General features: G+C 43.9%; 4 protein-coding genes across 4 annotated transcripts in view; 3 read left to right on the top strand and 1 right to left on the bottom strand.

Annotated features, from left to right (window-relative positions):
• Window positions 1-26,778, top strand: part of LOC141810945 (NLR family CARD domain-containing protein 3-like) — a 482,659-nt gene that overhangs the window by 92,943 nt on the left and 362,938 nt on the right. The window lies entirely within an intron of this gene.
• On the top strand, window positions 55-2,940 carry LOC141805866 (uncharacterized). Its single transcript, XM_074691081.1, has 5 exons — window positions 55-338; window positions 411-588; window positions 1,116-1,171; window positions 1,332-1,685; window positions 1,921-2,940. The coding sequence occupies exons 1-5, from the start codon at window positions 326-328 to the stop codon at window positions 2,049-2,051; spliced, it is 732 nt and encodes a 243-aa protein (XP_074547182.1). The 5' UTR covers window positions 55-325; the 3' UTR covers window positions 2,052-2,940.
• LOC141806544 (histone H2B type 1-O-like) lies at window positions 7,833-8,201 on the top strand. Its single transcript, XM_074692129.1, has one exon. The coding sequence runs from the start codon at window positions 7,833-7,835 to the stop codon at window positions 8,199-8,201; it is 369 nt and encodes a 122-aa protein (XP_074548230.1).
• LOC141805230 (protein NLRC3-like) lies at window positions 17,663-22,772 on the bottom strand. Its single transcript, XM_074690137.1, has 9 exons — window positions 22,757-22,772; window positions 22,506-22,608; window positions 21,772-21,797; window positions 20,085-21,060; window positions 19,260-20,048; window positions 18,979-19,152; window positions 18,727-18,900; window positions 18,335-18,381; window positions 17,663-18,210 (listed from the first exon to the last, which is right to left on the bottom strand). Exons 1-9 carry the CDS (start codon window positions 22,770-22,772, stop codon window positions 17,663-17,665), a joined length of 2,853 nt encoding a protein of 950 aa, XP_074546238.1.

Here is a 26,778-nt window from a genome sequence, read left to right as displayed (position 1 = left end):
GAACGCCTCTACAACTGTTACTACCGCCGTCAACAGGTGATGACACAGCTGGCTCAAGCATGTCTGTGAGGGCTAAGCGCTCGAAGGTTTGGGCTAACTTTGGTCAAGTAAATAAAACTCGTCCCGATGCAATCTGTGTCAGAGAGAAGTTGCGTCCAAGGGGGGAATACAAGCAACGTCAGCAAAACAATGGGAGCGCGCGCATAGTATAAAGCTAAAGGAGTGCGGGCTGTTTGATTGCTATAGCAACACGAGTAAACTTAGCAGCCCAGCTAACACTAAAGACTGCAGCACCGTGGCGGCGGCACCCGGTTTTGTTTCTGCTATGTCAAGTCACGGTAAGTTTTTCGTCTTGTTTGTTGTCATCATTTCGATTTAAGCACCACCGATGTATTACGTTAATCCTGCAGGCAGCATAAACCAGACATCAGAAACCACAGCTCTGCTAACATCGCAGACGACCCCGTTCACAATCGCCAGGCAAAAGAAGATGACAGCAGAAAAAGTGCAGGAATGCCACAGAGTCGTCACAAAGTTTCTCGTGAAGGATCTTCAACCATTTGCTACTGTCGAATCCAAGTGGTTTAGGTAAATAGTTAATAGTAAGTCCACTTGAAGTTAGTGTAAGATAGACACACTTCCCTTACTGACAAAGTTGTCTTTCACCTTCCTCTGCGTCCAGGCCTCTTCAAAGTTAATATGTTGTTGTTCCTTAAAAATAACTGTTAGGGCCACATAAGGCAGGAGCAGTGCCTCCTCTACACTGTTCGCTCTGTTCTGTTTGACATATGAGTCTGTCGGTACATGCAGTCTGTTGGGCGGCATAAGAGGTTTTTGCCATCTTCTTAGCTTTGTTTTTGCCTCTGAGAAGCATTTGTAATGCATTATTGAAGGTTTATTATTACCTTGTGGTAATAAAAAAAAAAGGTTGAATCTCTTAAAATCTTGATAAGTCTTTATTGTTTACACAAAGTTGCATGTTGTAGTATCGATAAGAGTATCGATAAGTATCGATACCGATAAGGAGTATCGGTTTCTGTATCAGTATCGATAAAATCATAACGATATACATCCCTATGTGGGACTGACCTTTGACCTCATGTGTGTGTTTTCAGGGGGAAGATGGTCTCCAGGTTCCTGCTGCTCACGGCTCTGAGCTGCTGTGTCTGTGGTTAGTGTCCACCTTCACTTTATTGTCCACAAAGAGAAAAGAGGAGATCCACTTTGAGACTGAGTGAAAGACTTCAACACTTGATGAGAAAATGTGTGTAAAGACTCACATGTTGCTGTGTTTTTCTGCCCCTCTCTTTTCCTCTCTGTCTCCTCTACAGGATTAGAGCTCAACATGGGTCACAGCTCCTATCAGGCTGAGGAGAAGCAGAACCTCACCCTGGACTGGACCTTCACACCAAAACCTCACCCCTCTCTGAAAGGTCTCTATGTTTTCTGTGACATGATGAAAAAAAGGAAAGTCTCAGCCCTGTTTGATCTCCAGGATGGAGTTGAGATCCCACTGAGGGATGGGGAGCTTTCAGGACGATTCCAGTGTGACAAAGACCTCCTCAGAGAGGGACGGATCAGACTCCATGTGCCCTCACTCAGGACTGAAGACTCAGGACAGTACTGGTGTGGAGTGAAAACAGATTCTGGTTCCGGTGTTGACGGATGTCTCCTCACAGTGACTGGTGAGTAAAGTCAGTGAACGTTTGTGGAGACAAAGAAAAATCAAATCAGCTCAGGTTCAGAGATCAGTGGCTAACATTTGATAGGATGAATCCAGAGAGACAAAGACGTCCTCAGAGGACGAAGAACCTGAGAGAAAAGGGCTGCTCTGATTTCCTGTTGAGGACATTTTAGAGTTTATCTGCAGTCACTGACTTTTTCTTCATGACTGACTCTGATCTGTTGATCTCTCTACAGCAGCCAGGAACCAGACTCAGTCTAAGACTGGACCAGCCAGGAACCAGACTCAGTCTAAGTCTGGACCAGCCAGGAACCAGATCCCCTCTACTACCGAACCAGCCAGGAACCAGACCCCCTCTACTACTTGACCAGCCAGGAACCAGACCCCCTCTACTACTGGACCAGCCAGGAACCAGACCCCCTCTACTACTGGACCAGCCAGGAACCAGACCCCCTCTACTACTGAACCAGCCAGGAACCAGACCCCCTCTACTACTTGACCAGCCAGGAACCAGACCCCCTCTACTACTGGACCAGCCAGGAACCAGACCCCCTCTACTACTGGACCAGCCAGGAACCAGTCCCCCCGTAGCACTGAAGCTGAGAAACCAGGCTCAGGGGGTCCAGGAAGGATGGCTCTCTCTCAGCAACAGGGACTGATAGCAGCTGTGATGTTGTTGTTTGTTCTTAACTTTTTAGTGATCCTCGTCCTGACCTTAAAGTACTTTGCATTAAGGATGGAGACAGAGACCCTGAGATGTCTAAAGCTCAGCACAGAGCCTGGAGACTCCAGCTTTGTGTCCACAGTGAGTTTCTAAGTCAGTCTAAGAAGCTCTGTGTCAAAGTGATTTTCATACTTATTGCTCAGAAAAGAACAAAGACAAACACTGCTGCTGGATAACAACAATCAGAGCTGAAGCTGGCTCTGAGAGAAACACAGCTGTTCATATGAAGATTCCTCTGCTCTGAGCTTCAACTCTGTTTGCTCTGTTTAGATGCTCATCATTGATAGGAAGTCTTGTTTGTATTTGTGTTATCTAAGGATTATTGTTATGAAGGCTTCAGCTCAGCTCTGACTGTTCTGTATTTTATTGGTTTTATTGCTGTTATCATGAGAGAGATGTACTCAATAATGTACGCTGTACAGACCATCCTTAATCCCAATGTCACACTCATTTGAACCAATGAAGTATTGTAAGCACTGATGTATGGAGGACTCATCGTGCCAAAATGAAATATAAAAATACATCATATTCAAAAGGATAATAAATTAAATATATAATAAAATAAATCAATGATTGTGTCAATATTTATTTAATACTAAAAATAAATCAATAAATAACTGAATAAAGAACTTTTATTTTACTTGATTAAAAGTGTTATGAAATACTTAACTTAATTAAATGTGTCATTCATTTTTTTTAATCTTTTATTGGCCTAATGTGAAAAACAAATTTAATAAACCTTATTATTTCTTATATCAATCACTCATTTAATTAATTAACAAATTATTTATTTAATTAATCTATGGTCCCCTTCTGACAGCACATCATGAATTAATTTTATCTGTCACTCTCACCCATCTATCTCAGTGGGTGGGACCTACAATGGTCGAGTCACAGTTGCCAGACTCAGCAGTCCCCTGTCAAACAAACTAACAGCAGCTATCACTGAGGGTCTGCATGAGCTCTACACTGAGTTAATAACATATCTTTTAGACCCAAGAGTGTTTGCTAACTTAGAAGAAGTTCTCCATTGCTTCTCCCGTACTGGGCTGCCAAATACACGTGGACCAGAGCCCTGTTCCTCCAGGCTAACTCAGTTAGCTGAATGACTTCAGGATCATCATCACACAAGCTTTCTCTGCTTGGAAGCAGGTGAAGCTACATTACTGGAGCAAAAGGTCACTTAAACCTACTCCAGGAAACGTTTATTTCACAAAACTGGACATCCGTCTCCAATCCCCCTCTGCATGCTGAGCTGCAGCTCCCTTCCAGTGACAGTTTGTTCAGGAGCTGTGATCTGTGCTGCTTTTCATATGAGCGGTTGGGCCGGTGTTGTGCCAAGGTAGCTACCCATGCCAGGATTCCTACCCCCTCCACGGAGGAGAGAGCCTGTGCTGGGTGACGACTGTGGCCGATACAACAACAAATTGTAATGCTTTTACTCCCGTAAACCACAGCAGATATAGCAACAAAATAATACAAAATAGATACTTAGGTAATTAACTTTGTTTTTTTACATTAGACAAATAAACATTTTAAATAATTAATGACACATTTAATTAATTATTAAAGTATTTCTCAACACTTTTATTTAATTAAATAAATAATCATATATCTATTTAATTATTTATTGACTTATTTTCAATATCAAATAATTATTGACACAGTTATTGATTTATTCAGTTATGTATTTAATTAGTTTTTGTTTTAATTAATGATGTATTTATATATTTCATTTTGGCACGTTTAGTCCTCCATACTGATGATGGGGGAAATGAAAACTTATTGACCCAGTGTTTATGATTAACCTCCACCCTGTGGTGGCAACAGTCTAACCTGCATCATCAAACCATTTACGTCAGTAGAAGAATCACTATTTCCTCAAACCGATGTGAAGTTTTACATCATCCAGGGCGCTGAACCACATCAGGTAAAACCTGTTCTGTGAGTTACATCAAAGCTCTTTAAAGAACCACCTCAGTCCACACAGATGATGTCCCCTCTGTGATGATGTGTCCACAAAGCGTTTCATACACACTGACCTGCAGCAGGACATCCATCACAACAGGAATGTCCTCACAAAATAAAACTTTGGTGGCTTGTGTGTGATAAGCCACCACAACCAACAAAAGAGCAAACATATCTAGAAAATGTGAATCAGACAGAAGTCTTGATAAGACATCACAAATACAATCACTAAATCATTATCCAATGGTCGACATTGTGAATATATGCCTATGATTACTTACAATTCTCATTTCACTTCACATCAAACAAAAAATAGACACTCCGACGATGGAGTAAAAGTTTGTACAGATTAATGAGCCAGTCAAGAGGTCAACAATCACCTCAGCAGATCACTGCTCCATTGAACAACCCAATGCTGCCACACAGTGGTGGTTTGGAGCTCCTGCGTCAAACCTTCAACCTGGAATTGAAAGCGATAACCACAGCAGGAATTGTGCTTTAAGTACTGAATCGTTTTAGATTCTAATGATAAATTGTCTAAGAGGAAATAAGTTGATGAAAGACCCAAACAAATCCTGTGTTTGCTTGAGGAAGAGTTATTCAGAAACCATGTGATCCTCTATGAGGGTCTCAAACACACCTGTTTTAGCTTCCCAGACTGTCGACTTTGAACTGACACAAAACTCCAAGTAAGGACTTAGACCATGACTCACACCATGAAAAACTGCTTCAGTCTTGACTGGAGGAGGGATTCCTGTTTAATCTAGGCTGTTCGAACAGCTTCATCATGTTTTGCTCATGTTTACATCACAGGATAACACTGCAGCTTACACATGATGTGGAGTCTACAGTAACATCTTTTGATGTTGAACTTTTAATGACTCTTTGTTTTTGTTACTTCTTGCTACAGAAACAGAAAGTTTTCTCATAATTCACTCCCTCTGTGTCCTCCTCCTCCTCTGGGAGTGTCGTATTCTTGTAGCTGTCCGAGGTGCTGAACAACATCAGGTAGAAAAAGGAGGATGATGTCCTTCCTCATGGAAAATGAGCTGTCAAGGCAATAAAACTTTGTTGGTCACTGTGGTAAGCATGAATTCAAGGTATTACAGTTATTTGAAGTTGTGTACAGTATGTTTACTGTCATGGGAAAATTCAATCATCTGTCAGCTCATCTTCTGTTTGCAAAAAAATCAATAAGCCTGATGGCTGTAGGTATGCTGGATCTTCTCTGTGGCAGTCTAAACGAGAGATAGGAGATATAAAGCAGAGAAGGATGAAGACTAACAGAGAGAGGAAGAGGAGAAGCAAAGCCTCTTCACCCCTCTCAGCTTTAGTCCTTCTCTCTATGTCAGTCTTCATCAGGGGGTGCACACAAGCCAAATTATTAGTTATTAATTAAGTCACACATCCTGATTCTTTTATTTCTCCTGAAGAGATTTTGATAAAACAGTAAATTTGGGGACAAAATATTAAGAGGATACTTTGGGGGCCGCAAGGTCCACCTGATAAATCCACCTTGACAAAGTGCCTTGAATTAGACGATAAGAGGCACACTCTTATGCTCTTTCTGGATGTCACTTACGGGGAGTTTGGGAAAAAAAAAAATACGGGAAATTTCTTGAAATGTTCAGTTTTTAAGAGTTGACTTAAAATAAATCGAACTTCTGAAAAATACACACAGCAAAACAATTCATCATCTCAGAATACACCTCACTGCTCACATGACACACACATTTCTGTCTGTTACATTTCCTCAAGAGTTGAGAAAGTTTTGTTCATGAGCATGGGATTTGTAAAGCAAAACACAATTTCTGTTCTCCTGAGATTTAATAAATAACTTATGTCCAGTGTTCCCGAGTCACCATTAACCAAGTCTAATCAATTAGTTTCTGGGTTACAATCAGATGTGTACTAGTTAAAGGCTAAATGAATAATAAATAATCTTATAATGAAACATTTTACTGGTGAAGTGATCCGTGTGCTTGTTGACAGGTCACAATAAAACAGAGAGCAGGTTTCCTTTGTGTGAAAGTGACACTTGTTTTTTTTTAACAGTGAATATTTTGAGGATAATGATTTTGTTTAATGTTGAATTTTTTGAGAATTTGAAGTTTTCAGCATCATTTTCTTTTACACTGGCTCTAGTAACACAGAACCTAAATAGAACGTAACCCAATGGTTTTCTAAAGGTTAGTTAGACCCAAATCAAGATCTAACGTTTGGAAAACGTTCCCTCTTGTTTGCACTGAAACCTAACAAAGCCTGATGTTCCCTGAACATTAAGGAAACGAATCATAATCTCCTCCTGTGGTTGCACTGCCACCTTCACCCAACATTGAATTTTTGTTTTTTGTTTGATCTGAGAACGATGAGTAACTGTAGTGCCAAAGTGTAATAATCCTGAGTGTGGTTTTAGAAACATGAGGATGGATAAACATTTTCCTCTAGATCATCATCAATCTAAAAATGATTATCTACACATTGCCATGGATGCCTCCAGAGTTTGGACTAATGTTGCTTTCAGTTATTGTTAATTTATAAATCATAAAAATAAATAATAATACCAAAAAAAAATTACTCAGATTTCTTTACAGTGCACATCTAATTTAGAATTTAAAACCAACAGTTTAATAAATTCGATTTTTTCTTGTCAACATTGAAACCAAACCAAAGTAGGAAAAAAACAATTAGTGCTAGAAATCTGATGTTTTTTGAAATACAAAGTCTGATTTTGATGCGGAAAAGAAAAAAAAACAGAGGTATAATTCATAGTCAAACTCTGATGGCACAGAAAAACTTAATATGATATTTTATAAAACTATTTAATAATAATTTGATAATTTTAATTTGATTGTAATAATTGTTTGAGTGCTTGTGTTTTTGAGCATGTGTGCTCAACACTGGGGAGAAGTAAACCATGATTATCAGTAAGCTTATCATTAGTAAGTGTTTGGAGCTGTATGTTGGAAAAATAACTCTTGATTAAGTTGGGTCAGACATAAATCTGACAAACTGCAGAAAGCCTTTGTCACAAAAAGAAAATTATCTCCAAACCCTCCCGTGCTTTCTAAAAGTCTGATGGAGCGGCTGAAAACTTGATTTCCTTTTTGCTTATCTTTTTTTAAACCGCAGATAGTGTATCTTATCATTCTCTGCACTGTTTTTATGTGAGAATAGGGACATTCAATTAGTGCTCAAATGAGAAAAAACGACACAACTGGTGACTTGATCAGGACGCAGAAAGAAATTTTGAGCACAGCGCATGGATGAAGCGGGAATCGCTCAGGGACTTAGGACAAAGCCTGACCCTCCCCGTGCATCCAGGCCCTTTCCAAACACAGGTCCCGGCCAATCCTCTGTGTGCTCCAGCACAGCTTTGTCTGCATGGAGGAGTTATAACAGTGGCACCCCAGTTGAGGGACTCCACACTATCCTGATATTTCTCAACCTGTGAACATGCCTGACCAAGTGAAAGCGCCCAAAAAGGGCTCCAAAAAAGCCGTGTCTAAAGCCACCAAGAGTGGCAAGAAGAGGAGGAGGAGCAGGAAGGAGAGCTACGCCATCTACGTCTACAAGGTCCTGAAGCAGGTCCACCCCGACACCGGGATCTCGTCCAAAGCTATGGGCATCATGAACTCGTTCGTGAGCGACATCTTCGAGCGCATCGCCGGTGAGGCCTCTCGTCTGGCTCACTACAACAAGCGCTCCACCATCACGTCGCGGGAGATCCAAACCGCCGTCCGCCTGCTGCTGCCCGGTGAGCTGGCCAAGCACGCCGTGTCCGAGGGCACCAAGGCTGTGACCAAGTACACCAGCTCAAAGTAATAAACTCTATTATCGGCACGAACCAACGGTTCTATTTCGTATAGGCTTCGCCCTTTAAGGCTATTGCCAGTGGGCTTACCCTCGCGCGTCAGCGCAGCACTGAAAAAACTTAGTCCACGCCCACCCACGTGATGGGCCTCCCGCGCTACCTGCCCATAAATAACCGCGGGTTCATACAATCTGCTCCCTCTTTACTTCAGCCGTTATGAGTAGCAAGAGGAGAACTTCAGTTCCAGCACGCATGGCGTCTTCGGAGACGGTCCGGCTCTGCCCGGAATGCCAGACCGGCTACATCATGAGCAAAGACATGCATTCTCGCTGCGAGTCCTGCCTTGGCCCGGAGCACGCTGGGCAAGTGCTGATTTTGCCGGATAGACATCCTTATTGCAAGCACCCGGAGGAGAAGCGGCGCCGTGTGGATTTTCTCACCGACGCCGCTGAAGATGACTTCGTCGTCGCCGACCCTTGCAGTTTGGAGGACGCCATCAACCTCCTCCGCCGGGTTCGGATGAAGCCGCCCTCGAGGAGCTGGAGGAGACTGATTTTGAAGACGAGCACGTGGGAGGTCGCTCAGGCTTTGCTGGGGTCCCCCTGTCCTCGACCACCTCTATGCTGGTGATAGGAGCACTCGTCCAGGAGCTTCCCGGCATCATCGAGAGGGCGGCGGCTTATAAAGGGCTCTCCGTGCTGGCAGCACCCATGCCGGCTAAACCAGATGAGATGGCGGGCTGTTTTGCAGCTGCACACACAGCCCGTCGCGAGCCCACCTGGCCACGCTTCCCCGCTATCATTCCATACCAGACCGCGGCTGTGGCTGAGCCAGGGCAGCTTCAAACACTGGTGGCAACGTATGCCCCCATCACCAGGGCCGAGGGACTCACAGGCGAAGGCTTCCCGCCCGTCCCTCCTCTGGACCCGGGCCTGGCGGCTGTCTTCGGGGTTCGACCGAACCTGATTGGTGGCTGCTGAGAGGGAAGGCTGCAGGCTCTTCCCTCTCCTCGGGACCAGATGACAGGCTGCTTCGCGGACAGGTCCCACCAGTGTGCCAGCCAGGCATCAGCAGCAGCCAACAACATCACCCTGCTGACGTATTCCATCACGCAGATGGCAGCGGAGCCCGAGAAGCTGGCGGAGAGAGCTGAGGAGCTCAGCAAGGCAGCGAGCGTGATCATCCCGCTCTGCGCCTCTGTAGCGGTGGCTTCAGCCCGTGTCATGGCCTGGCAGCACCAGATTCACCGCAACATGTGGCTCGGCCTGTCCACCTCAATTCCCGAGCCAGTAAAGAAGGAGCTGCTGGAGGGCCCCACCTCCTCTGACGCGCTGTTCGGACAACAACTGCATTCTCTTGTTGAGCACATGCAGAAGACGTCAGAGGAAGAGGAGAAGATCCAGAGGCATGGAGCAGCAGGTCGCTGGCGGGACCGCCGGGACCAGCTTCAGAGACCTCTAAGATGTCCGCAGTTTTCTACGGCCTCAGTCTCCCGGCCTCCTGCCCCACCTCCTCCTCCAGATCCGTCGTTTGCTACGGCACAGCCAGCTCGTCAGCGTGGTGCCAAACATCCACGGGTGGCATGCTCCTGGCCCAATCCCCCTGCGGAGCCGCCACGTTAGCAGAGCAGGCGACAATGACTCCTTGCGGGGGTTGTGTGCAGCGAAGAAGGGAAAAGAGATGGTGTGGACACGCCACCAAAACCAACGGCTCTTTTCAGAGCCACCCACGATTCTCACATATTGAGCTGTTTCCCTTCCCTCCCTCTGGTCCGGCCCGCTGATGCGGCAGCGGACGGTGATCACACAGCCCCCACACAGAGCGAGCCTGCTGCCGTGAACTCTCCAGTTGACGAGAAGCACGACCGCGAGTCATCAAAGCAGCACACCACTCCTTCACACACGGAGCGCTCCCTGTTTGCCTCTGCTGATACCGATTTTAATATTCATGAGCCCGCGGACAGAGACTCTCTGTTCCGTGCGTACAGGTTGGCTTCTCCTATTTCCCTCTCTTCTCAGTCAGTGGAAAAAAAGCCTGATCAGCCCTTTCAATAAGAGACCCCCATGTGCTGCAGCCCAGATTTCTCTGACGCAGGCAGCGGCGGCGAGGGTTTTAAGCTGGCTCACCTCTCTCTCGGAGGAGGCGCCACAGCAACATGCTCGCCGCTCTCAGAGCGCTGCTCAGAGTGGAGGCGCGTATGTTCGCTGGACAGGTGGATGGACGGGCTGATCGCCAGGGGTTATACTCTGCAGTTTGCTTCGTCTCCCCCACCGTTCAGCGGATTCTGGAGACACATCTGTCCTCACAGGATCAGTGTGTGTTCCTACAGAAGGAGGTGCAGGAGCTTCTGCTGAAAAATGTCATCTCCAGAGTCCAACAGGGAGAGGAGAATCAGGGTTTTTACTCCCGTTATTTCCTGGTTCCCAAGAAAACGGGAGGGATGAGACCCATTCTGGACCTGTCACTGTTCAACACAGTGATAATGCAGCGTCCGTTTCACACGCTGACGATAAAACTAGTACTGGAATGCGTCCAGGAGAACAATGGACCTGAAGGGCGCATACTTTCACGTCTTTATTATTCTGAAACTCAGGAAATTCCTGCGTTTCTCGTTTTCAAAGGTCCAATACCAGTACAATGGTCTCTCCTTCGGTTATTCTCTCGCTCCCCGCACGTTCTCCAAGTGTGTGGAGGCAGCTCTGCAGCCACTACACAGGAGAGGGATGAGAGTTCCCTTTTACCTGGACGACCTGTTTTTACTGGCTCGATCCAGGGAGGAGGCGGCAGCTCAGACTCAGGTGTTGGTTTTTCACCTGTCGAAGCTGCTTCGCTATCAATTTGGAAAAGAGCTCGCTTTTTCCGTCTCAGCAGATTATTTATCTGGGAGTGGAGCTGAACTCAGCCACAATGAGCGCGCGGCTATCTCAGGAGAGGTCGCAGACTCTGACAGCCCTCCTCAGACGAGTTGTCCCCAGCAGGGTGGTGACAGCATTTTTATTATGCGTCTGCTCGGCATGATGTCAGCGGCTCATGTGGTAGTACCGTTGGGATTACTTCACATGAGACGGCTTCAGAGATGGTTCATCCGTCTGCGCATCGACCCGGTGCGTCAGCGGAGACGCATGGTGTTAGTTTCCCCCTCAGTGTCTCCCGTTTTGGATCACTGGAACGACCCGAGTCCTGAGGTCGGGGTTACCGTTAGGGAAGGCATCATGTCACGTTTCTGTGTTCACGGATGCTTCTCTCTCGGGGTGGGGGGGCACGTGTCTCTCTCAGGTTGTGGGGGGACAGTGGTCAGCTCTCATGTCTCTCCACATAAATGCGTTGAAGCTTCTGACAGTGTGGAAAGTGGTTCAGCATTTCACTCCTGTTTTACAGAAGCAGCATGTTCTGATCCACACAGACAACCAAGTAACAGCGGCTTATATAAACCTGAGTTTATTGGAAGCTTTGATGCTGGGTTTTTTGGATGAGGACCCAGTGAGGCATTGACTACATCCTGCTTCGCCTTTAACCCACTAGCGATAGCCTTAAAGGGCGAAGCCTATACGAAATAGAACGTTAGTTGCGTATTGTAACTCCAGATTCTATGAGTATAGGCGCAGCCCTTTAAGCTATGGGCCTCACTGGTTCCCCTTATCAGCTGAAGAAAAAGGCTGTTATCGGGAGCAGATTGTATGAACCCGGGGCCATTTATAGGCAGGTAGCGCGGGAGGCCCATCACGTGGGTGGGCGTGGACTACGTTTTTTCAGTGCTGCACTGATGCGCGAGGGTAAACCCCTAGGCTTTACACCGATCATATCGGCTATATCGGATCGGCCGATATTTGGCATTTTTTGTAATGATCAGGATCGGCCATCATGGCATTTTTCACCGATCAATCAATGACGTCATGGCCATGTTGAAATTTTTTTAATCCGTCTCATTTACTCCAAACTAGTTTCACAGTATCCACATGCTTTTTTGTTTGTATCCGAGAGCAAATGATTCATGATTAAAAAAACTTCATTTTCATCCTCGTGCCTCTTCCTGTTTTGAGTACTGTGACGGACAATAAAGTTTACTTTGAATCTTCAGCAACATCTGGGTGACACAAACAAAGATGTCGGAAGTGTGGAAGTTTTTCAAAGTGACAGAAACAGACATAGCACAAGCTATCTGTGGTATATGCAATGCTACAGTACCTCGCGGGGGAACATCGGCAAAAAACTTCAACACGACAAATTTAATCAGGCACTTGGAAAAGAAACATCCGGAGGAGCATGTCGAGTTCAAGAAACGCAGCGCGGAGAAAGAAAAAGAAAAGCAAACTCCAAAACGGATGCTAAAGCAAAAAATTTTGGACAGTGCTGCTCGTCTGTATAGTCGGGACAGTGAGAAGGAAAGGGGTGGCACAAGGAGGCTGCTGGAGTTTATTGTGCTGCCTGACCTGCCGTTTAATGTTGTGGAGAACCCTGCATTTCAACGGCTGCTAACTTACTTTGATCCACGCTACCGCCTCCCAGGGCACACGTATTGCGGTGAGACAGGTCTGAGTGAGCTACACAGAGATGTCCATTCACGTGTAGAGAGCATTCTGATGGAAGGCAATTCTTCTATCAGTTTCACTACAGACATTTGGTCCTCAGACGCAGCGGCGGCTGGTGGTGTTTTATCCAGGGGGGGCTATGACTCCAAAACAGACATATACTAATAAGCAAGCAAACGTGCTAGGGTATCACACCTGTGTATTTACAGTCTATTATTTTAGATAGGATGTGCCTGTTTTTGTCAACTTCTTCATTGTGTTTACGGATCCCTATCTTTAGCCTTCATCAAGCTGACATGAAATGTTTATTTTTCCAAACATAACTAGTCCCAGGGCATTTTCCATGTGAATCCCAGTTTATTCATGCCTCTTTGCCTTTTCTGAAAAGTGCTTTAAATCAGTAATACCTGTCTTTATCCATGCTGGGTCAGATCCTGACGTTTGGAAAAGGAGGCAGAGAAAACAGAATAAAGCGTTAGCCTCCCTACATGCCGTTAGCCAAGCCTTGCTGCTAAAACCAGGTCCTGGAAAAAGAGCGGGTGTATTGCCTCCCTCTATCTTTGGACTGCTGAATGATCGTGATGTTAGGCTGATCAGGTCCCCGCTCTTTCACATGCACCTTCTCCTGATACGATCTCCTCTCAAAAGGTAACGATATCAGCGACTTAACTGTGTTATTTAGGCTTTCTCTCTCCATCTTTCGTCTCCGTTTGATCGTCTCCTACTCCCGCGACTCGTCCTGTCAATCAACCGCACTTTATAGTAGACGGCTGTGACGTCGGCTCCATAGCGGGAGGGTGGTGGTATGCAAATCCAGCTGCATTCAGCTTTGGGCGCAGGAAAGGTGCGCCCTGACATGGTCCTATCTCTTGTATTGAAGAGGAGCCACTGCGCATGTACAACTTATAACGACGGTCTATGGCCAAAGATTTCTGCGCCCCGGGGTGGAAACACGTCACCAATCAGACAACGCAGATGAATGAAACAACTTTACTCATCATAAAATATATAATATTCATTGTGCAAATTTAAATTTATAATTTCTATACGTATAGTTCAGAACGTTATATTTTATTATTCTTTTTCTTTTTCTTTTTTAATGTCTCATGCTTCAAGGTAATGTTGACGGTAATGACGGTGGGGCGGCGCCCTTGCGCCCTCTATTGGCCAGCCGCCACTGCTCAGACGTCAGCCCAAACTTTATGTTAATCACTAAGTTGTGTATCAGTGTTCTGAGGCAGCATTACTAATACTGCCCTAGTGCCCTTTATTTGCAAAAGTGTGACTGTTAATTAATGTTTTGAGGCAGCAATACTGCCTTTTATTTACACAAGTGTGTAACTGTTAATTTCGTGGATGTATATGAATGTTTTGAGGCTGCTTCGTTCTATTTGCACTAGAGTTACAGTCTGTGACTGTAAATTTAATTGATATGCTGCAGAATGTTTGAGGCAGCATTACTGTCCTTAATTTGCAGTATTTACTTGGTACAGGAAATTAATTAATTACAATAAAGCAATTTAATTAGTATAAGTTGTACTAATTATTTTTGTCTTGGGTTATATTTTTGATTGTCTAGACTGAACTTAACATAACTTGTCAGTCCTTTAATGCCCTCCAGAGGTCATTGATGTTTAACCCATGTATCTCAGTCAGATTGGGGCATGGCAAGATTGATACTCAGGAAACAGCACATAAGTATATATGTACATAAACAAGTAGTTTAAATATTGCTCCTCACGTGATCGGATCGGTGATCGGTTATCGGTTTATTTAAACTCACTGATCGGTGATCGGCCCAAAAATTGTGATCGTGTAAAGCCTAAAACCCACTAGCGATAGCTTTAAAGGGCTGCGCCTGTACTCATAGAATCTGGATTTACAATACGTGACTAACGTTTCACAGCCGCTCCTCCGCTTTAAGAGCAGCAAGGCTCCGCTCTGCTCCACATTTTTCTCCAAGTCAGAGAAAGAAGACAGCATGGCAAGAACCAAGCAGACTGCTCGGAAATCCACCGGAGGCAAAGCCCCCAGGAAGCAGCTGGCCACCAAGGCTGCCCGGAAGAGCGCCCCGGCCACCGGCGGCGTCAAGAAGCCTCACCGTTACAGGCCCGGGACCGTGGCTCTCCGGGAGATCCGCCGCCACCAGAAATCCACCGAGCTGCTCATCCGCAAGCTGCCCTTCCAGCGCCTGATCCGAGAAATTGCTCAGGACTTCAAGACCGACCTGCGCTTCCAGAGCTCTGCTGTCATGGCTCTGCAGGAGGCCAGCGAGGCTTACCTGGTGGGGCTGTTCGAGGACACCAACCTGTGCGCCATCCACGCCAAGAGAGTCACCATCATGCCCAAAGACATCCAGCTGGCCCGCCGCATCCGTGGAGAGAGAGCTTAGACTGACTGCAGCTCAATAACAACAACACAAAGGCTCTTTTAAGAGCCACCACACCGAACAAAAGAGCTGAATTCCTCTTCAATTTTTGCTGGATATAAAGCATCACCGATCCATAGTGGATATCCCTACAATCCGATTATACTTCCCGACAGTAAACCATTTACAATTATACTCGTTGTTCAGATCATCCAGAATGCCAATGTCACACTCGTTAAAATCAATTAAGTGTTATGAGCACTGATGATGGAGGACATGTCACTGATTGTCAAATTGTGTATGAAAAACAGAGGCTTACTGTTCTACAGTCTCCCAGTGAGCCAATGCTCTTAGCAGCTCCACACAGTTCTGTTTCTTGGCTGAAGCATAATGCTGCTGCATTGTGGTGGCATCAGTTCAAACATCAAACCATTTAAATTCATACAAGCATCACTTTTCCTCAAACCAACGTGATGTTTTCTGTCTGAGACGATATCTAGATTGATGCAAAGACTAACCTTAAGGTGTCTGGGGGAAGAGTTGCTCCTCACATTTTCAGATTATTTTCAAATGCCCAATACCTGCCTTCCAGCTCACACTGACTGAATCAGATAAGTTTTCAATCCAGGACTTAGTCAAAGCGTCGACTAATGCTGCTTCAGTTTGCTGTTTGCTGGAGGAGGAATCCCTGTTATTTCTGTTCAGTCACAGCTCCACAGCTTCATCATGTTTGTGTTTCTCTCTTTGCTTTCTGTTCATTTTTTTTTTTTTTTGTCATACACTGACACAGTAAGTCACACATAGTGAAGAGCGCACAGTAAGAGCTCAGGTTTAATGTTTCTTTGATTTTGTTATTTACCTTCATCACTCCCTCTGTGTCCTCCTCCTCTGGGAGTGCAGTGCTGCCTTTGCTGTCCAAGGTGCTGAATGGCATCAGGTAAAACTCCTGTGAGTTCAATTAAAGCTCTTTGAAGAGACACCTCCATCCACTACAGAGATTATTTCTGTGATGATGTGTTCACAAAGTGTTCATTCACACTAACCTGCAGCAGGACACCCATCATAACAGGAATGTCCTCACAAAATAAAACTTTGGTGGCTTATGTTTATTATGCACATAGTCCTCTATTGATGAGTTTTATCCTTTACACACTTTATACAATATACTTTCATATTACAAATGTATAAACAAAATCAGTCGGAATGAAGACGTTATATATTAAGTCACATAAAAGTGTATTTAATTGATCCTTCAGTTTATGATGCTACTCCCTTAACTGATGGACTGTAATGCAGCCATGGAAAATCCTGAAACCATTTCTGCTGGAATGTCAATGTTTTGTGTGCAAGAGTTTGTGTTTCTATAAATTGTGGGTGTGGTTGGTACGGTTCTGTGCAGTCACTGAGGTCTGAGCTCCCTGTTGTACTTTTGTCCCCTGTCCTTGTGCAGCTGCTGGTAGAGGGCTGCTCATCATGACCTGCTGTGCCCCTTCCCTCTCTACTCAGACCTTCCACCACTGTCCCTGAGTCTGTGCATTCTGCTTCCTAAAATAGAAACATAATTTTCCAAACTCACAACTACCCACAACATACAATTGTTAGTCTAAATAAGAGTTCTCCTTACTTCATAAAACTACACAAAAGTAAAAAAAAAACTTACCTGAGACTCTGTGTCTCTGCTTGATTGGCTCTGTCTCTCTGTGCCCAGCTCTATACTTTGACTTTGCTGTGCCTAATGAAACCATTATAAAACATCTCCATAAGCATCTCATTCCTCTATATGAATATTTTTCAAAAAACCTCAATATCATTAGTATCTTTTTACTTACTTGGCGTTTCGGTGCACTGAAAAATGACCGAATGTCATCACATTTTCTTTTTTCTGCCATTTCAAATGCCTGGCTGCATGCACACACAAACACACACACAAACACACACACACACACACACACACACACACACACACACACACACACACACACACACACACACACACACACACACTCACACACACACACACACACACACACACACACACACACACACACACACACACACACGAACACACACACACACACACATAGATCAAGGAGAGAACAACTACCAACTATGGATAATCAGCCTAGTTTTAATTTTCCTTTAGTTCATAAAAAATGTGTTGGCATGAATGTGGAAGCGACTCGTCCACATGAACTCAATATTCATTATTTTATATCCAAATAAATGGAAAAATGTTGATTTTAATTGTAGGACAATAAGGGGTGTAAATTAACAGTCAGAATATAATTTGAAACATCTAAGTCAAAGTCACAACTACTTTATCTTTAAATGAATGAATCTAGAATAGAACATAGAACTCAAATAAATAATGGCCTACGTTAATGAATTCATAAATCCAGACAATATTGCTCTAGAGGCATCTTAGATAGTTTAATAATGTGTCATAAATGAGAGGACGAGGATGTCAGCATGTCACCTGTCTGTCTTATCACAGCCAACAACTTTATGGAAGGGGGGGACATGACCCCTGCGTCCCCCCGGGATTTGCGCCTATGGCTAAACGTAATCACTGTATCTATCCCTCCCACACAGAACACACACTCACTGAGGAAGCTGGTAACCACAGTCTAAACCCAGGATACAGAGGTTCAGTGAATGTGTTGTTGTTGAAGGTGTGGAGGTGGATCAGTGAGTCAGAGGAGACTCTGTAGAAGGACAGAGAGCCAGCTGGACAGTCTACATACACTGCTACTCTGCCAGAGTCAGAGGACGGGGAGAGAGGGAGGAATGTTTCTTTGCAGCCATGACGGACAGAGTAACGTTTATCAGAGCAGCTCAGACTCCAAGACTGATCATTATATCCAAACATACAGTCATAACTGTCTCCTTTCTTTCTGATTCCTCTGTAACTCACTGATATATTAACCCATCCTTTCCACTCCACCTCCCAGTAACAGCGACCAGTCAGACCATCTCTACACAGCAGTTGATGACAGTGATCAAATCTGTCTGGATGATCAGGATATGACTGATCCTCTCCCACACGTGTCACCTTCCTGTTGTTGTCAGACAGTCTGAGCTCTCTGTGAGCTGTGTTTGAGTCCAGAGTCAGTTCACAGAAATCTGATGGAGAGAAAAAGACACAACACAGTAGCAGTTTATCATCAGACACACCTGAAGGCTTCATTCTTTGTAAGCTGACAGTCTGCTGTTTGCTCATCAGGAGTCAAACTGATTCCACACTTACACTTCTTCAGACCAGGTTTTAACCACCGCTGTCCACCATGGTCCACCCTGGAAGAAGAAACACAGTCAGAGTGATTTTCTGTCCAACATGAGTCCTAACTGCTGCTCAACATGAAGCAGTGATCCTCAGTTTGTCCCTGTGACAGAGAAACAAGCTCAAAACCCAACTATGCCCATCACTCTGTCACTTTTTTTCTGACAGTGGTGAGCTCCTTGGAGAAAAAGAAGAATTGGGATTTCTATATTATTACTTTAGATATAGAAAATTAATCATAGGGTTGTTTCTGCATTGATGGTCTTCTGCTGCTCTGTGTGTTTCCTGCTTCACATCCAATCATTACTCTAAAAATTATCCAACATATTCAGTGTTTGCACCTTGTTGTCTGGTTTTACCTCAGTGTGTCCAGTCTGCAGAGGGGATCCTCAAGTCGTGCAGAAAGCTGCTCCACTCCTGAGTCTCCTGGATGATTGTAGCTCAGGTCCAGCTCTCTCAGGTGTGAGGGGTTGGAGCTCAGAGCTGAGGCCAGAAAAGCACAGCCTCTCTCTGTGATCAGACATCCTGACAGTCTGAGGTTAGAAAAAGAATCAGGCAATAAGAAGAAATTGATTGATTATCACTATATATTTGACACACAAAGATCTGACCTGAGAGTTTCGAGTTTGCAGTGTGGACTCTTCAGTCCGGCAGACAAAGTAGCCACTCCTGAATCCTGCAGGTCATTGTGGCTCAGGTCCAGGTCTCTGAGCCTGGAGGACTGTGAACTGAGGACTGAGGACAGAGCTTCACAGCTTCTCCCTGACAGGTTACATCCACTCAGCCTGAAGACGATCATGGAAAGAGAACAAACAGATAGTTTCAGGGTCATGAACAGAATAATCTCTGTTTCAAATGTCTCACTCATTCACTCATTCACTCATTCACTCACACAGCTTTGTTTGCAGCTCTGATCACTGGCAGCAACCTCAGAAGAGCCTCCTCTGAAGCAGAGTATTTCTTCAGGTCACACTCGTCCAGATCTTTGTCTGAGGACAGTAAGATGAAGGCCAGAGCTGACCACTGAGCAGGAGACAGTCGATCTGTGGACAGACGTCCTGATCTCAGGGTCTGTTGGATCTGCTCCTCTATAGAACGATCATTCGGTTCGTTCAGACAGTGGAACAGGTTGATGCTTTTCTCTGGAGACACATCTTCACTGATCTTCTTCTTGATGTATTCAACTGTTTTCTGACTGGTCTGTGAGTCACTTCCTGTCTGTGTCAGCAGACCTCTCAGGAAACTCTGATTGGTCTGCAGAGAGAGACCCAGGAGGAAGCGCAAGAACAGGTCCAGGTGTCCGTTTGGACTCTGTAGGGCCTTGTCCACAGCACTCTGATGGAGGTGTTCCAGTTCAGATTGGTCTCTGAAGGTCTCAGGGATCAGGGATGTTGATTGTTCTTCTTCCATTAGGTTGAGTCCAGACTTGGTGAAGGTCAGATGGACGTGAAGAGCAGCCAGAAACTCCTGAACGCTCAGATGGATGAAGCAGAACACCTTATCCTGGTACAGTCCTCTCTCCTCTCTAAAGATCTGTGTGAACACTCCTGAGTACCAAGAGGCTGCTCTGATGTCCATGCCACACTCTGTCAGGTCTGATTCATAGAAGATCAGGTTTCCTTTCTGCAGCTGCTCAAAAGCCAGTTTTCCCAGAGACTCCATCATCTCCCTGTTCTCTGGACTCCAGAGAGGATCAGTCTCAGCTCCTCCATCATACTTGATGCTCTTCACTTTGGACTGAACCACCAGGAAGTAGATGTACATCTGAGTTAGGGTCCTGGGCAGCTGTCCCCCCTCTCTGGTCTTCAGCAGATCCTCCAGAACTGTAGCAGTGATCCAGCAGAAGACCGGGATGTGGCACATGATGTGGAGGCTTCTGGATGTGTTGATGTGGGAAATGATTGTACTGGCCTGCTCCCCATCTCTGAATCTCCTCCTGAAGTACTCCTCCTTCTGAGGGTCACTGAACCCTCTGACCTCTGTCACCACGTCAACACACTCAGGAGGGATCTGATTGGCTGCTGCAGGTCGTGTGGTTATCCAGAGGTGAGCAGAGGGAAGCAGGTTCCCCCTGATGAGGTTTGTCAGCAGCACATCCACTGAGGTGGACTCTGTACCATCAGTCAGGACCTGGTTGTTGAGGAAGTCCAGAGGAAGTCGACACTCATCCAGACCGTCATAGATGAACAGGACCTGGAACTCTTCAAACCTGCAGAGTCCTGCTTCTTTGGTTTGAGGGAAGAAGTGATGAACCAGTTCCACCAAGCTGAACTTTCTTTCTTTCAGCACATTCAGCTCTCTGAAAGGGAATGGAAATGTGAACTGGATGTCCTGGTTGGTTTTGTCTTCAGCCCAGTCCAGAATGAACTTCTGTGTTAAGACTGTTTTCCCGATGCCAGCCACTCCCTTTGTCAGCACTCTTCTGATTGGTTCCTGTCTTCCAGGTGGGCCTTTAAAGAGCTCTACTTGTCTTATGCTTGTTTCTGCTCTGTCTGGTGTACCGGATGCTGCTTCAATCTGTCTGACCTCATGTTCCTCATTGACCTGTCCAGTCCCTCCCTCTGTGATGTAGAGCTCTGTGTAGATCTGGTTCAAAAGGGTTGGGTTTCCTGCTTTAGCGATCCCCTCAAACACACACTGAAACCTCTCCTTCAGCCCAGACTTCAGCTTACATCTGCACTCGGCAGCAGTTCCTGAATGAAGAAAACAAAATGTAATGAAGTATGTGAAGCTACAATTAGTCTGATGAGTTTAGACTTTCAGACATCAGGATGGATTTGATTTGTTTCCTCTCTGAAATCTCTTCAGTTCATCAGTTGCGAACAGTTTGTCACAGCTCATAGATGTGACACAAATGTGTTCATCATATTAGAGCATCAAAGCATTCTGAGTAATCTGGACTCAGAACTCTCTGGATCTTTTTCAGCTCACTCTTTACAAAGCTGATGATGTTTTCCTGGAGCAGCTGGAACGGAAGAAAATGTCAGGTTGAACATGAGGAAGGTCAGATCAGATCATGTGTGACAGACAGAAAGCGTGCTGGTCTGCAGAGTGCACAAAGCTTCTTCAGGTCTTAGTCTGTGGATGGTCCCGTGTTCTACAAATCAAGTTCTATGAAATGAACCGTGCTGCCAAAGTCTGAGTTTGTGTGAGATCAACATCCAGCATGACCTCTGACCTCTGGGTGTGGGCTGCTTAGAAATGGGCAGCTTCATCCAATCAACCAAACACAGATTGTGAAGAGAATTCAGGCAGAGATGATGTTTGCAGTGTTACCAGGAAACTATTCAGAAAGCTCCAAACAGATAAGTGTGTGCTCTGAGGCTCAGGAGGAGCTGTGTTTGTACATTTACCCACCATCAATATGAAGTCCAGCTGTGTGTGATGCTGTTGGGAAGACTGACCAATGGGAGCCTCTGTTCCCTGAACTCTGTGGAACAAACACAAGATCATGCAGTGTGTATAAAAGAATGACACACAGTGTTTGACACATGATCGACTCTATCTGCTGAATCCTCCAAACACAGGACACACATGAAGAGACATGCTGAGTCCAGTCCTGTCTGCCTCTCGTCCTGTTTACTGCTGTTGGATCCTGATAGAAACACAAAGACTGAAACATGTTCACCTTCACAGAGAAAACACAGACCACAGCTAGGACCAAATGTTTCACACACAACGGGAAGTTCACTTTGAGGGTCTCACTTTCATCAACACAAATCTCTGCAGATCTGAAATCAGAAGGTCTCCACGTAGAGTTGTCACTCTTTAAGGAGACACAGCTGGGTCCAGGTCCAGGAGAGTCTGGTCTCTCATGTTTGACTCTGACTGAACCACAAACACTGATCAATAAACATGACGACTGAAAATCAGGTTTAAGTGCTACTGAAAGTTACCACAAACTTTCTTAAGTTTTAAAGTTTTAATTCTGATAAAAAAAACTTTGTGATGTACAACTTAGAGGCGCGCACGCACACACACACACACACACACACACACACACACACACACACACACACACACACACACACACACACACACACACACACACACACACACACACACACACACACACACACAATGAATAATGATGGTGCAGTGATGCTAGTGTATGGACAGTTAGAGATCCTGGTCTCACCTCTGAGCTTTGGTCTGGCACTCATGGTCTCTACACAGATGGAGGGGTTTGGAGGGAGGGGTCCCCTCCCCTCTGTTGTCCTGACTCATAGCAGAGCCTCCACCTTCACACAAACACAATAATATCATCACTCATGACAACAAGCTGTACAGCACAGGACACACACACACTGCTGTCTGACACAGAGTCTTCCCAGATTCCAACACCAGATGGAGCCATATTTTTTTGTTCCTTTTTTTCACAGATTTTACTTCTTGAGGACTCCATAGCTGGTCTGGATCAGAGAAAGTAGAAAATACCTACCAGGTGAAACAAGATTTATTCCCTCCCTTGCATGCAGAAACAAACAAACAAACAAACAAAGAGAGAAACTGCAACTGGTCCTCCTTCATCGTCTCATTGTTATCATCATCAACCTGAGGACTCTGCCTCCTTTTCTTAAATTTGACATATTAAGTTTAAAATGAGGGATGTCCCAATATTACATTTTCACTTCCGATACGATACTGATACTGCAGCATTGAGTATTGGTCGAATATTAATCGGATACGATATCAGCATTAAACATACATACTTTGATTACTTATTTTGTAGTATGTCTGTCATGTTAGAAAAGGCTTGATTAAGTGATATTATTCAAAGAAAGAACAGAAGTCAGCAACAGTAGGTATGAGGAAAATCTGACCCGTTTATTATTAACCAATGGGTAACAGAAACTGCTTATATCGGAGTGCTTATATCAGAGATTGCTGATATCGGACCGATATCCAATATCAATATCGGACTGGGACACCTCTATTCAAAATATACCAACATAAGTTAATAAATTGCTGAAGGATGCTTGAAGAAAGCACAGAGATGCCATAGAACATAATTTATTCCACTAGACTCCAGGAAACTTTGGGACACCCTGATGGCTGCCACTAATATGACAACGAAGAGGAGGCACATCATAACAAAGAATGAATTCAGCAGAGCTAACAATCTAAATAATTTTTCATGGGTTGAATAGGATTTTTATTTGGAATTTATCAGTGTAGGGTGGAGCTTCTAGAGTCTACAATTTCATGAGGAAATCCTGCCCATCAAGTGTAGTGGGCTTCAAGAAACTATAGGACAAAGACTTACAGAAAGGAAAAAGCAATAAAATCTGGGCAATATAGTTGTGACCTGGTCCAAGTTATCAGGAGAAGCACAAACTTGTTTAATTAGTTATAAATTTATAAATATATTACAAAATTCCTTAGAAGAAACTGGGTGCCAAGCAAGATATCTTTATATATATATATATATATATATATATATATAGGATAGATAAAAATCTACAAGGACATTAGCTCATCATGTGACGCACCATCATGGTGATATATATATATATATAAACACTTTTTGGACAGTCCAGTCTTTTCCTTGTTTATGAAGTCATAAAAAGATGGGATGATGTTACATACAATAAATTTGTGAGTTTGAAGGACTTTGCTTTTCAATGAGCCATAGAAGTAAATACCTTATCACAGTCAGAGACAAGGCAAGTAGTGAAAAAGTTTTACTAACTATGTTCTTAAATACAAAACTATTAGTTTATCTGTGATCAGCATAGCACAGTGATTCCTAACCTGTGGTGAAGTAAAAATATATGGTGTAAAGTTTAATCATCCCCTTTTTTAAAGTAGTTTCAGTAGTCTAATGTACCACGGCCTACATACATTTTTAATGGGCACCATTTGTTTTATGTAACCTAAGGTGGATGTTCATACAGTAAGGAGATATGTTGATTTTAGATTGAGCTCTCACTGTGTTTTTAAAACTCAATATTCAAAATCAAGACTTATTTCAGCTTAAACTCAATAGTAAGGTTTGAATTGTTCAGAGAGCTCTTCCTGGAGTGATTTTACAACTTCTTTGAGCGGTTTATCCCTAACTTGTGAAAAGAGTCAAAATGTTTCCATTGTTCAGAGAAGATGATCATAAAACAATAAAACCAACTGCCTTATAAAGGCATGTTGTATTACATCAGTAAAAAAAAACATTTTGTAATTTTTTTAAATTTACCTTGTGATCATACTCATGGGAATTTATAAGGACAGTTCAGGTTTACCTGGTAAAATAGCATACAAGTATCATGTAAATATGTGACAAGTCACACTAATCACAGAGACAACATGTGGTTTGACCTCATCCTGGGTCCTGTACACAGTTTAATTAAAGTACTACATATCTTCTTGTTTCTTCATTCATCTGATCCACCATTTCAGCCACAAAAAACAGCACTTCTCTCTCACTACCATCTGAACTGTTCTCAGGTCAGTTTAACAGATGATCAGACATGTTAAACAGTGTGTGTTACTTTACTTTACCAGGGGTGGAAATGATCTGCTGGAAGTGGAGCAGTGAAGGTGAAATGAAGCAGCAGTTTCAAACAGGAAACAAGCAGAGAGAGAAAAAATATGGAAGTGACAGCAGGAGGTTTCCAGCACTCTGATCTTTCACATGTAGTCCAAACTCTCTGAGTTCATCTTCACTCTGAAGTGTTTTTGAAGGAGAACGGGGCAGCTCTAGACTTTGGACTGAAGCAGCAGAACAACTGCAATAAAACATAAACAGTCCTCACTGACTTTAACCCAATGAAAAAAATAACAGAGAAATATGCTGAAAGAGTTCAGTGTATGAGACCTTAAAAAAAAAAAAAGGTCAAAATTGTATCCTCTATCAGTTTGATTTTTACAATCAGCAAGTCAAATACAGTATGTGTTCAGACTGTAGGCAGTCTCTCACACAGATACACTCAGTGTGTGTTCCTGCAGAGTTTGTGAAGACTGTGGACAGATACTCTCTTCAAGTTTAAGAGTGGGAGTAGAAGTAGCTCTGTGACTGTACTCCAGCAGAAGTAAAAGTTCCTTTATTTACTATTGACTTAAGTATGACGTATTGAGCACTTCTTTGTAAAGTGGGTAATGAGGCGGGGTTAAACTTCTAAAAAATGATCTCAGCTCTCTGTGTGGTGCTAAAATGAAAGGGGGTATTCATCCCAATCCAATTAATGAAACGTTATCTGTGTAAAAAGAATGATGACATCCTCACTAAAACATTTACTCAGCCTTGACCAGGTGAACACAAGGTGCATCATGACAGTCATCAAACACGACAAAGAGCTCACTCTACTAGGCCAACCTGTTACAGCACACACTGAATACAGAGGCTCTTAGAAGAGAAACATAATCATTCAGCAAATGATACACACCTTTTCTCTTTAGCTCATAGCTTTACCTAGAAAATAGCATCTTATTAATCCTGTTTCCACTGAAATATGTCACACTGTATCTTCTTCACCACAGTGCAATCTGTCCAAGTTTCTTCAACCACATATTTATAATGAAGGGAATAAACATTTTCCACTGTGAAGCGCTCACCATAGAAGAGCCAAAGAGCTCTGCTGCAGGAGGTGTAAAACAGCCCAAAGCATTTCTGACCTGCTGCTTTCTTTTTTTCTAATACACATTTAAGTGTATTAACATTTCCCATAGGAAAATATATTAATTACAGATTTGTTAAGGAGAAAATTCATCAACAAAGAATACATTTAAGTGTATTAGTGCTCAAGAGACATAAAACCCCCACATTTTTAAACGGTTTATAGAAATACTAACATAGATAAGAGGAGAGAAAAATCTGATGAGTCATTTATCATTGTGCTGGGGTATGAGTAATTCAAGAATATAGTTGTTTAACAGATCCAGTGGGTGGCCTGCTGCAGGTCAATGTGTGGAAACACTTTGTGATCATATCTGCCGTGGGGTAAATGAGGTGGCTCTTTGAAGAGCTTTGATATGACTGACAAAACAGTTTTACATGTTGTTGTTCAGCACCTCAGACAGCGACAGCAACACCACACTCCCAGAGGAAGAGGACACAGAGGGAGTGAAGAGAAAACTTTCTGTGAACAAAGGGAAATAACAAAAAACAACAGGTAAAGAATCACCGGTTTCCGCTGTTAATGTCAACTCAACACCACGCATAAGTTACTGTGTGACCGATGTAAACAAAGAGAGACACACAAACATTTTGAAGCTGTTTTAACAGCTAAGATAAAACAGGATTTCCTTCTCCAGTCAAAACTGAAGCAAACATTTCATGGTGTATCTGACTCCTTGCTTGAAATTTTACAACAGTTCATAGTCTACAGTCAGTAAAAGCAACAGCAGGTGTGTGAGCCACATAAAAACGATGGTCTCCTTCTTAAGTTACCACAGGATTTTTCTTTTTCTGTGGCTTA

Source organism: Halichoeres trimaculatus, unplaced genomic scaffold, assembly GCF_033239565.1.
Source record: "Halichoeres trimaculatus isolate MK-OKI-2021-1 unplaced genomic scaffold, fHalTri1.1 fHalTri1_scaffold_2, whole genome shotgun sequence".
NCBI lineage: Eukaryota > Metazoa > Chordata > Actinopteri > Labriformes > Labridae > Halichoeres > Halichoeres trimaculatus.
Note: the sequence above shows the minus strand (reverse complement) of the source record. Positions and strands in the feature narration are given on the sequence as shown.

What these genes read in the sequence shown, in the direction of transcription:
- LOC141805230 (XM_074690137.1), bottom strand. An exon ending in AGAGCTGCAAACAAAGCTGT is followed by an intron (nt 19,153 to 19,259) that starts GTGAGTGAATGA and finishes GATCGTCTTCAG; the next exon opens with GCTGAGTGGATGTAACCTGT. An exon ending in TGCAAACTCGAAACTCTCAG is followed by an intron (nt 18,901 to 18,978) that starts GTCAGATCTTTG and finishes TTCTAACCTCAG; the next exon opens with ACTGTCAGGATGTCTGATCA.
- LOC141806544 (XM_074692129.1), top strand. Translation starts at nt 7,833, where the DNA reads ATGCCTGACCAAGTGAAAGCGCCCAAAAAGGGCTCCAAAAAAGCCGTG.
- LOC141805866 (XM_074691081.1), top strand. An exon ending in GTCGAATCCAAGTGGTTTAG is followed by an intron (nt 589 to 1,115) that starts GTAAATAGTTAA and finishes GTGTGTTTTCAG; the next exon opens with GGGGAAGATGGTCTCCAGGT. An exon ending in ATGTCTCCTCACAGTGACTG is followed by an intron (nt 1,686 to 1,920) that starts GTGAGTAAAGTC and finishes ATCTCTCTACAG; the next exon opens with CAGCCAGGAACCAGACTCAG.